Genomic DNA, 13680 nt, shown 5'->3' on the forward strand with positions numbered 1-13680 from the left:
ATATATATATATATATATATATATATATATATATATATATATAGTGGTGAACATTCATTCAATAGTCAGTGGGGAGGAGCAGTGGATAGAGTACTAGGAGTGTTAGACAAAACTGACTTTCCATATAACCTCCAATACATGATAGCTGTGTAACGTTAGGCAAATCACTTAACCTCTGCTTGGCTAAGTTTCTTCAACTATTAAATAAGGGCAATAATAACCTACCTCCCAGGGTTTGTGAGGAACAAATAGCAATATCTGTACAATGCTGAGTACACATTAAGCACTAAATATTATTTCTATTACTACAATATTTGATTGACTACTAGTATCCTTGATGTTCTTGGATATAAATTGTAAAGTAGACTTGACTCAAGCCCTGACAGTATTTATTATCTATCAGGAGATATAAAAACCTTCAAAAGAATATTAATATAAAATGGAATATGATTTATCATAAGGGGTACAAATAAAATAAATATTATAGGAGTTCAGAGAGAAATGATGAATATCTCTGGAGGCTGGGAACATTTCTACATGAGACAGAAAATAGTAGGGTTTATTTAAAGAATAATAAATAGAATGTACAGTAGATGGAAGAGTATAGTGAAAAATAAGCCTGAGATAGTAAGTTGATGTCCAATTATCAAGGACATTGAATGTTACTCTCAGGAGGTCAGATTTTATTTGTAGGTGGTAGGGAGTCATGGTGGTGTTTTGAACAAGGGAGGGACAGGAACAAGTTGTACTTTAGAGAAAAAAAATCAGTCTTTCAGTGGTGTGTGCATGGATAGGAAAGGAGAAAGAATAGAGGAAGGCAGAATATTAAGGAGACAGTTATACTCATCTAAGTGGAAAAAAAAAGGATTAAAATTCTGGTGTGGCAGTGGAAACAGATCAGAGAAGGGAAATGTTAAAAGTGTTACAACAGTAGTATCATCAATAGTACTTGAGAACTATTTTGATCTCTTCTAATTTGATTCCAAAGCTTGGACTCTGGCTTAACTGATAGAATGGTGTTGCTATTTGTGGAAATAGTGAGACCAGGAGAAAAAATAGGTTTGATGGAAAAGGGGACAGAGGGTATATTCAGTCTTACAGGTAATTTAGTTTGCAACAACAATGGAATATTTAGGCCAAGATGGCTTGAAAGTGGTTGAAAATGTGAGCACTTTGGTAGGAAGGTTGAGGCTGGAGATATGCATCTAGAGGTTATCTATACAGAAGTAATAGCTGATGGCCTGGGAGCAATCTGTAAGTTGTGTAATGTAAAAACAAAATATATGAATAAAAATGAAACTATATTTTTAAAAGCCCTGAGTGAAAGAGAGAGAGAGAGAGAGAGAGAGAGAGAGAGAGAGAGAGAGAGAGACGAAAGAGTAATACCTACAAGAGAATTGATGAAAAAGAAATTTGCAGAGGTAGATGAACCAAGAAAGTACACTGCCATAGAAAACGAAGGAGAGATTTTCAAGTAGGGGAAAAGTGAATGAATGAAATGCAAAAGTGAAAACAATGAGAAAGGGAATTTTGAAAAGATAATTAGATTCTCTTCAAAGAGAAAAGAAGCTTTGGTAATCAGGGATTCATCACTCTATGGCTTCCTTGTGTAAATTTTCCCATGTCATGTATAAAATTATCCAGCAAGCATTTATTGAGCACCTCCTATGTCCTAGGCAGTAGGCTAATGCTGGAACTAAAAACAGAAAGAATAAAATGATCCCTACCCTTCATGGATCTTATGTATACATGTACATGTATGTGCAACACTTACACACCCATACCCAGAAAATATTTCATTAAAAAGGAAAAAAAAATTTTGCTGCCTACCAAAAAAAAAGGATATTTGTATTTCAGAATAAGAGAATGAATCAAAGTTCTTCTGAGTACTGTATCTTACATATGTACATGTGTATATACCTGATATATATATATATCTTCACATAAATATGTCTACATACACACATACTAATTATGTAATATAAACACATATATTAATATATAATGATACTGTTGTCAAAGCTGCATAGAAGCATAGGCAATTAAGCAGATAAATTTCTTGCCTAAAACTACTGTTAGCATGAAGTCAAGTGCTTACAGCCAGTAAAATAATTTGTCCCAAGGAATAACTTCAGAAACTATAGTTAGAGAAATTCACCAAAGACATAACTTTTACGTATTCTTTATTTTCATCAAGCAAAGTTATTCTCTTTAAATACTCTAAACTTTTAGACAATGGTGACCAAGTTTGATAATAAAAGGAAGAAATCATCATGATGATGATTACAGTCCATGAACTTTCTTTTAAAAAATAAGGAAAGAAAAAAAATTAAAAAAATAAGGAAAGGAACCAGAAATGCACCAAAAATATACATGGCAATCAATCTTCTGTCAAAGGTGAGGCTAGTTACCATATTCATTAGGCTGTGCTTTCTACTGAGACAACCTGAAAAGTGAATAATTACTGCCACTTTTGTCAATTAGGGGAGCCTCTGTCTACTAGGCAAACCCTAACATTGTACAATATTCACAAGAGTGTCGTTATATTAAAAGAACTTTTATTATCACCTTCATTATGAGGCACTGACCCAGAGAAATAAAAACTGAATAGACTTCTCACAGCTGATTGGATAGAGAAATAAAGGCTACAAAGAGTTAATGATGTAAACATATCTTCCCTGAATTAGAAAATACTTATATCTTAAATTGTGTTTTAATCCATCCAATACATCTTTAGTCTTGAACAAGCTGGTAGTTTAGATTAAGAATAAATTGCCTTCTTTAGCATAAATGACAACTTGAAATACCTTGGGAAAAAGTTTTCCATTTAGAAAAGCAATCCTAACCCATCAGTACACATTTAGTAATTTAATTACAGACATTAGCATTCTGGTCAGGCATTCTCAGTATTTATATTCTGAAAACATCAGGTAAATGGATTCAATAAAGCTTTTTTTTAAATGTAAAAAAATCAGACAATATAAAGACAGATTTTTTTGCTTGTGTTTGCATCCCCAACCCCTTCCCAAAACTTATTAGAACCTCACTGTCATTTTGGACAAGATTTCATTAACTCACTTCAAATGGGATGTAATCAGGAGGAAGTTTCTCCAACATATCATCAGCAAGTCTGGCCACTACAGCCTCTCTGGTCTCATCTCCTCCACTGGAGCTATCTTTAGGCTGGATGCTGAGGATAGTATCTAGGTCATCCTTAGCTAGTTTGCTTTGGTAAGTTATGTCAGCATTGGGGTGCAATCCAAACACCTCAGGAGTGTCATAAGTTGGCAAACTCTAGATTGGTAAAACAAATAAAATCACAATAGTTCAATTACTTTTCTCTTGGAAAATAGAAAAAATAACTACTTATTTTAAAATATATAGTTAGAAAAAACTCCTTAATCATGGAAGAACATAAAACTTAAGTCAATATCTTTCACAAAAAAATCAGAAGCATATTATAACATATTAACACTGAAACATATAAAACGAAATTTATTTTTATTGGGAATTCTAGGCCAAAAAATAAAATTTAGCTGAGTCCACCTCTAATTTTCATGATGTGGTCTACCAATTGGGAATCAAGCTTCTCTTCTGAAGTCTTAAATATGATGAGGTGTCTTTAAGGACAATTATATTTTTAAGATTACTTGCAAGAGAGTTAAAGGAAATAGCTAAGGGACTCAGTGCATAGAGCATCAGGCCTGGCGTGAAGAAGAGCTAGGTTCAAATCTGGCCTCAGACTTCCTTGATGTATGACCCTAGGTAAGTCAATTTAACCCCATTTGCCTAGCCTTTGCCCTTCTGTCTTAGAGGATTTTTTTTCTAAAACAGAAAGCAAGGGAAGAAAGAAACAAACTAAAAAAATTAAAGACTTTCTCATATGTATAGCTGAAATCATCATGCCCTGCATATGTCTACTGGACAACCACCATTGATCAAGATTTGGAAGAGAACTCTGAGGAACTCTCAACCAAACCCCTCATTTTACAGATTAGGAAACCAAGGGCCAAAGCAATTAAATGGCTTACTTAAAGTCAAGCAGGTAGGCAAGATGTGAACCCATGCCCTCTGACTTCAAAACAAATGCCCTTTTTATTCTATATGAAGGATATAGGGAATAAAAATTTACAATGATTTAACAACCCTAGAGGTCATTTATATTTTGTAAATTTGGATAATTATTCCTTAGTTCTCCACTTAGCTTAGAGAAAGCAGATGAATATGAATAGAGGTCCAAAAATATAATTTTCAGACAATCTGATCACAAATGTGAACGAAGAAGAAAAAAGGGAAGATATCTATTTAATCATGGAATTATAGATTAAATAGAGTTGGGAGGGGCTTAAAAGGCCCAAGAGGGCAAACCTCTCATTTTTTTCAGATGAGGAAATTAAGACTGAGACTGGTTATATCACTTGCCTAGAGTCACATAACTAATAACTATCTGAGGCAGGATTTTAATTCAGACAAGCTTAGTGCTCTGTCTAGTATGTGACCTCGTTACCTAGCTCATTGGAAGAGACACCTAAAAAAAAAAGATGTGACTGTAATAGGAGTAAAGGTCAATAATATATTGATAATATAAGTTCATAGCGAATTCTAATTATGATTATTTTAAGATGTTATTTTGATGTTCTACTCATAATGTAGAGAGTTACAATATATCCCTGAGATAGCGAAGTGTCTGGTTCTCTATTTTTAATCTCAGGATTAAAAATAATTTATTGGCCCTAGATAATATTGGTTAGCATGGTATTGCAACAACAGTGGGAAACTAGCACATATTTAGAAAGAGAAAATAAATAATCCTGAAATGGATACTTATGCAACAAAGAAATTGGAAAACAGACCTTAGAGAGACCTGTTAAAGAGGAACTTGATAGAAAAGGCACCATGGCTAAAAAAAGGTAAAAGAACCAAGATGCAAAGTCTGTCTCTAGGAATTAGTCATAACAAGGGGCAAGACCAGAGGAAAAGTTGTGTCTAGGGAGGCAAAAACATGTGACTTTATGAATTCAATAAATTCAAATTCAAATTTTTCTGGCACCTGATATTTGCCAAGGACCGACCTAGAACCTTCACAATGCCAATGAGAGTATAGACATATAGAAACAAACATTCATTCACTGTAGATGCAGAGAAAAAATTTTTAAAAAACGGTTCTAGTACTTAAGGAGCTTTACATTCTAGTAGAGGACATGGTGTGTTAATAGTAAACAAAAGGCATTTGAACAATAGAGAGAGCACTAAAAACTCTAGAGAGCTCAAGTAGAAATGGTGATTCCTCTTCTTTAATATTATTTCCATTTTTAATGTTGAATCAGTTTTCAGTGACAAGGGCTTTGGTGCCAAGGACTTTCTTTTTTTGGCAAAGAAGTTAGATGTGGAATATCGATAGGGTAGACTCATTTTTCACTGGATGTTTGGAAGGCAGTGTAGGTTTGCTCAAACCTTGGCCACTGAATAGATGGTAAAGTAATTTAAAATAACTGAGCTTTTCGATAACATTGAGGTCTTGGCTTAGAAACAGTCTCCTATATACCATGCTGAAGCTTAAAGAAGCAGATCCCAGAAGGGTAGCTTTAGAACACCAATCTCATGACATTTTTTAAAAAAATATTATTACTATTATAAGAAAACAGGTATGGTAACAGTCTCAAAGTATGGCAGGGAAGGCCACTCAAGAAACTTTGGCTAGACCTATACCAGATGAGAAAAAAGGTATCAGGAAGCAGAATGGACATGTATTTGAACCCAAACCAAAATGACCAAAAAAAAAACCAAAAAATGCAAGTTTGGCGGATGAGTTAAGGAGAATGTGAAATGTATAGCTGTGGGCAAACCTGGGGCAAACTGTGAGGTGATAGAAATCTGTAGACTGTTCACCTTTCTCTGTTATTATAATATCTCAGTAGTATTTTGAAGTTATCCCCAAATTTGACTAAGTATCTTTTGATTTGACGAAAATAAAAGGCAGAGACAAGGTTAGACATTTAAAAATTCAAGAGACTGACAAAACAATCCAAACAACCAAAGTTGCTGTAAGTTTAATTTGTATATAGAACTTTGGAGGTGACAGACCTGGACATATTGAAGATAATTCTCCACTGTGTTGCATCTGGGTATATTGTATCCTTTGTAAAAGCAGAAATCTGGAGTAAACATATTTTCGCTAAACCAAACCTTAGCAAATGTATTCAGCAATCTCTTATCATAGTCATCTGTGACTCTGCCACCATATTGAATTTCACCTATCATGTAGCGCACAGTGCTCCAGGAGACACCCTGATGAAAGAACAGAAATGATCATGGGAAATCTATAATCATCCTGATATGATTTCTCCTACCTGCTACATGTTGTGATATTACTCAAATATGTGTTTGTTTAAAAGAGAATATCATGACATTTTACAGAAATAACAAACTCTTTTTGGATACATGCATTACATTAGTTAAGACATTTTCATTATCTGAAAAGATTAACATATTAACTGTTGCATATTAGACCATGTCCCTAAAATAAGAGCTCTTCAAAAGGCGAGTCATAAGAAAGAATATCCTGAGTATGAGGTTTATACTTTGGAATGCTTAGGATCATAGATCAAAAGATAGAAGAGACCTTAGAAGCCATTGGGCTTAATTTGCTCATTTTACTGGTTAGGTACAGAGGGGTTAATGATTTGCCCTAGGGTCATATAGTTAGCAAGTGAGGGAGAATTAAATCTAGGAATTACTGACTCAAAATCCATCTGCCCTTCACATATCTGAGAATATTGGTTTTCCTTAAAATATCAGTGTCTAATGTCCTTGTCATGAAGGGAGGAGATGCCAATTTATTAAATAAATTTTAAACTGTCAAATGTTAAAATCAAAACTGAGTTCCAAGGCTCCTCTACAGATTTTTAAATGGTTATTTTCTTTTATATACACAATAAAAACAAAGAAAATAAAATGAGCAAAAGGAAATAAGCACTCAATTGCCTATTTTTATTATTTTAAGGTTTTAAGTTAACTGCTACTTAGCAGATTCATTCATACTTTAAATATCAAATTTTGGCTTCCATGGGTAGATGAAAGACAGACATAAAAATACACACATGTACAAGCTTCTGAAGCAACCCAGAATTTCATTTTCTAGGACTTTTAGGGGAAAAAATCTTCAGAGAAACCTTCCCATGTAGCTGTCTACATAAATTCAACTTTGCCTCAGGAGAGAAAAAAAGAAAGAAAGAGAATTCAAAATTGCCCACATTTTTCCTCAAAAGAAATGGCAAGTAGGCCACTCAAAGCACAGTAATTCAAAGGTAACATTTTTTCAAGCACAAAGACTATGACCACTATTAGGTGATTTAACCCTGACACGAGGGAGTCGAGTCCTCTTGAAACCTCAAGTGTATATTTCAGAAGTGACATGAAATTGCATTAAATGCTATACCTTTTTGATATCCATGTCATCTAAATGATTTTGGATGAACTGCACAGTGGCATTAAAGTCAGCCTGATTGAATTCATAGGGGATGTTCCACCCCAGTGGGCCAAACTTGCGTCTTTCTTGGACTGTAGAATGCAGGAAAGCCACGGCATATAGCATCGGTTTCCACTGAGCCATATTACTGACATCCAGGAGATCTTGGCTAACACCTATGATGGGACAAATGGATAAAAATCTTTATATAAACTTTCAATCTTTTTCACTTAAATTTCACTAAATATAATGAGTAAACAAACTCAATACTAAACTTCACAGAGTTGCTTGGATTCATCTGGAAAAAATTTCACAAAGATTCTTTTTTTTTTTAAATAGGTCTTTGAAGGCAAGAATGGATATGACTAAATTATAAGGAAGAATTACCTCTCAACCAGTCTTATGAGTTATATGTAATATATGTATACATACATACATGCATGTATACATACATGTGTGTACATAGGTTAGGGATTATTTGAAAATACCACCATTCAAAAAGCAAAACGTGCTTTGCCTTTTAGAGGAAGTCACCTATGTTAATGTGTAATGATTTTAAAAGTGTGTATAATTAAATAACATATAGGAGCAACAATTTGTCATTATTCAGAAATTAACACAAAAGAGATGTCAAGTTGGAAAATCGCAGAGTGCAAATATAGGGAGAATGCAAGAAATATTGGAACTGACACTGATTATCCTTGATCATTACTATAATATTTAATTTTGATCATTGCTACCTTTTCTATTGGTTAAATAAGAAAACACTTCCTTTAAAAAAACTTATTTAGTAAAGTTTATAAAGGTCAAGAAAATAGCACTTCCATCTCCCATGTAATGGTCACTCACCTCCATAGGTTCTTTTCAGACCCGCCCGGAGTCCCTGCGGAGGTTCATTGGCAAATTTAATAGACATTTGAAGGAGGGTAATGGGAAACTGTTTGTGAACCTCAGTGGTCATCCAGAGGCGGAAGGCATCATGTACAATTTCAGTTTCTATTATTATGTCCATCAGCTCATCCAAGAAATCCAGTCCCAGATGGCAGTTCTGCAAGAGTACCCATCCTCCCTGTATCAACCAAATGAAAAGAAAAAATTGTTTGGTTTTTTTTTCTCTGTACATAGATTGAACATTCATAAGCTCCACAGAAAGGAACTAGAATTTAACAAGCAGGAACTCTAAAAACATGAGAAAAAATAATGAGACAATTTAAGAAAAGCATCTTTGATTATTTTTTATGTCAATTTTTAGAGTAGATTAGAAAGCCAAGTTTGTGTTAATTAGAAAATATACAAAATTGGGTCAGAAGATCTAGGTTTAAATGCCAGCTCTGCTATTGCTCTCTATGTGACAATGATTCACTTTTTTCCTCTATAGGTCTTAATTTCTTCACCTGTGAAATGGGCTTACTACTGGCTAAGGTCTCACCCAGTTCTAAATCCTGAACTGCTAGGGAACACAAGGGAAGACATGAAAATAAAAGGAATATGGAATAAGATGAGAGAGTGTCATGATTCATTAAAATCATTTTGGAAAACAGAATTCTGAATTGTGCTATGGAAAAGACTTAAGCAAGGTCATTAAAATAATGACTTTGCTTGTTACATGTCCAAAAATACAACTGGCTCAATTAAACAAAGGACTCTATGATTCATTCTGTATTCAAAAGATAAACATATGCTCCACACTTAAACAAACATTAAGATTCACCATTTCTTTAAGCAAGTCCAAATCTCTAAGTGCAGATTGCTATGCTTTAATCATTCACATATGAATTGAACTCTATAGTGTGCTGAATGGATCTAGAAAGGGTACTTGCCTGCAGTGGCTTCTTCTTCTTCCTATTTTTTAAAGTGCAAACTCCTTTGCGTGGCATTCAAGGACTTCTATATCTCACTCCACCTTACCTTTCTAGCCTTAAAAGCAGGGAGGTAAGTGGGCATGGGGAAGAAGCGCTGTGTTAATATTGTTTTTACAAATATCTAATTAGATTCTCACCAAAACCCCAAGAGGTAGGTGCTATTTAAAAAATGAAGCAGAGAGAATTTATATAATTTGCTCAGGATCACACAACTATTAAGTATCTGAAGCCAGATTTGAACTTGTCTTCTCCTCTATCTCCTGTGCCACATGGAAGCCTATGCTCCACTCAATCTAGGCCTCTCGATTTTTTTGTATTCTCAAAAACACACTATTCCCCCTCTACACCCTTATGAACTCTCTGCCACACACAAGAAAAGACATTTCTCCTCCTAAACCTGTTGAAATTCATCCTTTCAAATCCAAACAAAATGCTGCTTAATCATTAAGGTGTCCCCTATTCTCCCAATCAACTTCCCCAGAAACCTTCCCTCCAAAGAATTTGTATATCAATTTGTTTTCTAATTCTCTAATGAGGTTATCTGTGCTGTGTCTTATCTACCTACTAGATTCCAATTTGAGAACAGGGTCTAAATTTCAGATACCCTCCCTCTAGAAAGGGTCTTCTCGCAATGTACCACATGCCTCCTTACTAGGGTCCTAGTGCAATGTTCTATAGTAAGCACTTTTGTTTATCAGTCATTTTCAGTCCAACTTGTCATGACCCCATCTGGGGTTTTCTTGGCAAAGACACTGGAATGATTTATCATTTCCTTCTCCAACTCATTTTACAAGTGAAGAAACAGAGGCAAATCAGATTAAGTGACTTTCCAGGGTCTCACAACTAGGAAGTATCTATCTAAGGGCAGATTTAAACTCAGATCTTCCTAACTCCAGGTCAGGCACTCTATCCACTGTGCCAACTGGTTGCCCTATATATTTCCTTATGTTGATATAAAGAGCAATTTCATTTTTACTCTTATATACATATGAATAACCTAGTCTAATTTTTGGCATATTGTTTGAGCTTGATTTATTCTCACATAGTTAATGTATGATAAAAGGGAATTCTTTGCTCTCTTTGAGTTCACACTTGTGAAAGGGAATACATTATTCTCTTTGCCTAGTTGGAGCTAATACTTTAGTTAACACAAACTTAAGTACAAGCTTTAACTAAGTGGAGGAGTTTGAAAACCACTTGGTGAATTCATACCCTACTTAGTGCTAGGTGTGAAGCCAGCAAGATACTTGGAGAGCTCCACTCTTTTTTTCTAACTAGTCACCCCTCCAGAAGGTGTGAAATGGTTCCCACAAACACTGCTCCTGGGCAGTACTAGACTATTTAGAAGCTGTGATTGACCCCTGTGAAGAGGGGAGGAGACAAGAAGCTACTGTAAAAGGCCATGAATTTCTGAGCCTAAGGGGTGGACTCCAAGAAGAGAGTCCACTCCAAGAAAGAAGATGACTTCAAGAAGAAGGTCTGCTCAAAGAAGAAAGTCAGCCTCAGGCTCAAATCATTGTCTTGATCTGCCTCTTGGAGGGAACTTGGGTGAGTGGATAACTGGCTTTCCCTTCCTGTCTTCTGGAGAAAGTTTAATTCTTGTTGAAGGTTAAGTCCTGACTGAGAACTGGACTAGAACAATATTTAGCCAGATAGGCTAATGTCTTCTCTACCCTTTTGATTTCCTCTGCTTTCACTCTTTTTACCTCTTTTGTAAATAAAATATTTATAATTTTCATATATTTAGCCAAACCATTAATTTTAACAATAATAGTATATTGCATATCCAGAAAGTGGATACCCCTTTTGTCTCAAAAACCAAATATAATCATTTTGTAAGGGAGGAGGATATGTGTATGTATATGTGTGTATACCACTTAAAGACCCAATCCTCTTTTGCTTTATGGAAGATTATTATCCAGTGATATCCTGTTGGAAATCTTAAATAGAATTGAGTCCTCTCTCAACTTCAGTAGAATTTCACTGATGCTAATCACATGCAATTGAAATTTCAAAATTTCCAACCAATTCCTTTTCTTTAGTGAAATATTGAATTCTAATTTTATGTAGAAATTTGAGAATTTCTACATAACCTCATTAGCACATGGAGATCATTTTTCTCTTTTGGGATATCTACATTCCATTATAGATGTTTCATTTCTCTAATGATGACTATCCTGCACTAAAGTTGCTACCACTCATTGGCTGTTTCTGCCATGCTCTACAACACTTTTGATGCACACACTATTAAAAAACACTAATTATTGGGACAAGTCACAAGCATGCCAATAATGAGAAGATATTTCATTTCATCTGCAATTAAAAGCTAAATATAAAACTGGAAGGTTAAAAAATATCTTTGATTATGATTCTAATTTTAGTTCTATATTTTGCTGCATGAGGCTGATATCAAATCAACAGGGTACATGCTCACTTTATACCCAAATTAAACAGGTGCATCCTTATTGCTAATTATTTCTATTTGAAGTATAGGACTGCCTCTCTATCTAGAATGGTTGTGGGTTGTGATATCTTTGTAAATTCTCCAGATAATTAAGGTCAATACTTTAAGCATCATTTTTTGGAAGCAATATTACTAAAATATATGGAAATTACCCTTCTTTATTTAGTAAACAAGATATAATGAATATTTTAACTCTTATCAATAAAAATCCCCATAGTGTGTTTTTTTTTAACTTTCTACACAATTTTTAAGGTAGATAGTACAATAGTTTTAGCCTCATTCAACAGGCAAAAATTTGAGGCTGAGAAAAAATAAGTGACTTGAACAACCCAGGTCTTCTGATTGGAAGCCCAGTTTCCTTTCCAATAAACCACACAGCTTTGGTATCTTTGTGAACAACAAGTATTGTGCTATTATCTTAATACAATGCCTTTGGAGCCTAAAAAGGTGAAAAGACAAAGTATGTCTTTTACTAAACATTCCAAGATTTATGTCATTGCTTTGCTTTTTCTATTTTTGTTCTTTTCTAATTGTCTCAATTCCGTCATTTTTACCACCTCAAAAAATCTCTGCTTTCTGCCATGCTCTTTCTCTTTTCTTTATTTCTAAATCTATAAATTTTCACTGAACATTTGCTATTTTCAAAGAAGGATAAAAAAATTCAATGTACCCTGCCTCAAAGAGCTCATAATCTAATTTTATGCTTTCTTAAAATCTTTTCTTTAATATATTAAACATTTAAATATTTTTTCCTTTTATTAATACTTAAATTAAATACTTTAATCCTTTAAAACTTATTCCAAAAAAAATTTTTACCTCTACCTGGGACCTTTCATAATCTCCTCCACTTACTAAATGTCTTCCCTTTTCAGATTTATATTTGCTTGAAAGTGTCTGGAGACTTTTAAGTTGTCTACTCATTAGAATTTATTCTCCTTTAGGACAGAGACTGGTTTTGTTTGTTTTGTTTTTGTTTAATGTGTTTGCTTTTACATTTGGTATTTGGGGATTTTTTGGTTGTTTGTTTTCCTTTGTTTTAGCTTTTGTTTACATTCTAATGCTAAACCTACTGCCTGGCTCATCAAAAATTTTGTGAGTTTACTAACTCCTTTACTGTAGTCACTCAGGAAAATGAACCTTTTCTTCTTGCCAATCTTAACTCCTCTATTCATACCCTTAATCTAGTCTCCATATACTTTTTCTGAGAGCATTCTCCATTGATTTTTCTCCCCCCTTATCTTCAATCTCTCCCTTTCCATAGACTTCTTATTAATATATCCATGTCTCCAACACACTAAAAAACTTCCCCTGACCCTACCATCATGTCCATCTATCATACCATGAAGTAAGTCTCTCTTTTCTACCAAGCTCCTAGAAAAAAAAATAATCTATAGTCACTAATTTTACTTCCTTATGGCCCACTCACTTCTCAATCCCTTGAAACTGTGTTAGTAATCTCATAGTTAAACTAAAATTGTTCTCTCAAAGCCTACCAAAGATTGCTTAGCTATTAAATCCAGAGATTGGTTTGTTTTCATAATCCTTAATTTCTCTGCAGCTATTAATGCTACCAATCAGATCACACCACTGTTCATCCACATATTCTTATCCATTGGCTTCCATGACACTATTTGAAATAAAAAGATATCACTTCCTTTTATAAATCCACTCTTTCTACAAAATCCCCTCTATCTGAAGTATATATCAGTCCTTACCAATACTCAGAATTACTGCCTCACAATCAGGCTTCCATTTCCTTACCTACCATACTCAGTGATTCTACCTCCACATTTTTTCCATATATCTAATTCTCTCCACTCAAAAAGAACTATTTGAGTTCAGATCATTCTCTACCCTTTACAAGAATACTGTTAGCAGCCTCCTGA

At 34.2% G+C, this 13680-nt stretch overlaps 1 protein-coding gene across 1 annotated transcript in view; it reads right to left on the reverse strand.

Moving 5' to 3' along the window:
• The window catches only part of DNAH5 (dynein axonemal heavy chain 5), a 293673-nt gene that overhangs the window by 24600 nt on the left and 255393 nt on the right, over positions 1-13680 (reverse strand). The window contains exons 72-75 of the mRNA XM_044681991.1: positions 8318-8537; positions 7439-7644; positions 6085-6288; positions 3079-3294 (exon numbers count right to left, since the gene is read on the reverse strand). Coding sequence (XP_044537926.1) covers positions 3079-3294; positions 6085-6288; positions 7439-7644; positions 8318-8537 — 846 coding nt within the window. The remainder of the gene's footprint in view (positions 1-3078; positions 3295-6084; positions 6289-7438; positions 7645-8317; positions 8538-13680) is intronic.

The sequence above is a fragment of the Gracilinanus agilis genome, chromosome 1 (genome assembly GCF_016433145.1).
Source record: "Gracilinanus agilis isolate LMUSP501 chromosome 1, AgileGrace, whole genome shotgun sequence".
Lineage (NCBI taxonomy): Eukaryota > Metazoa > Chordata > Mammalia > Didelphimorphia > Didelphidae > Gracilinanus > Gracilinanus agilis.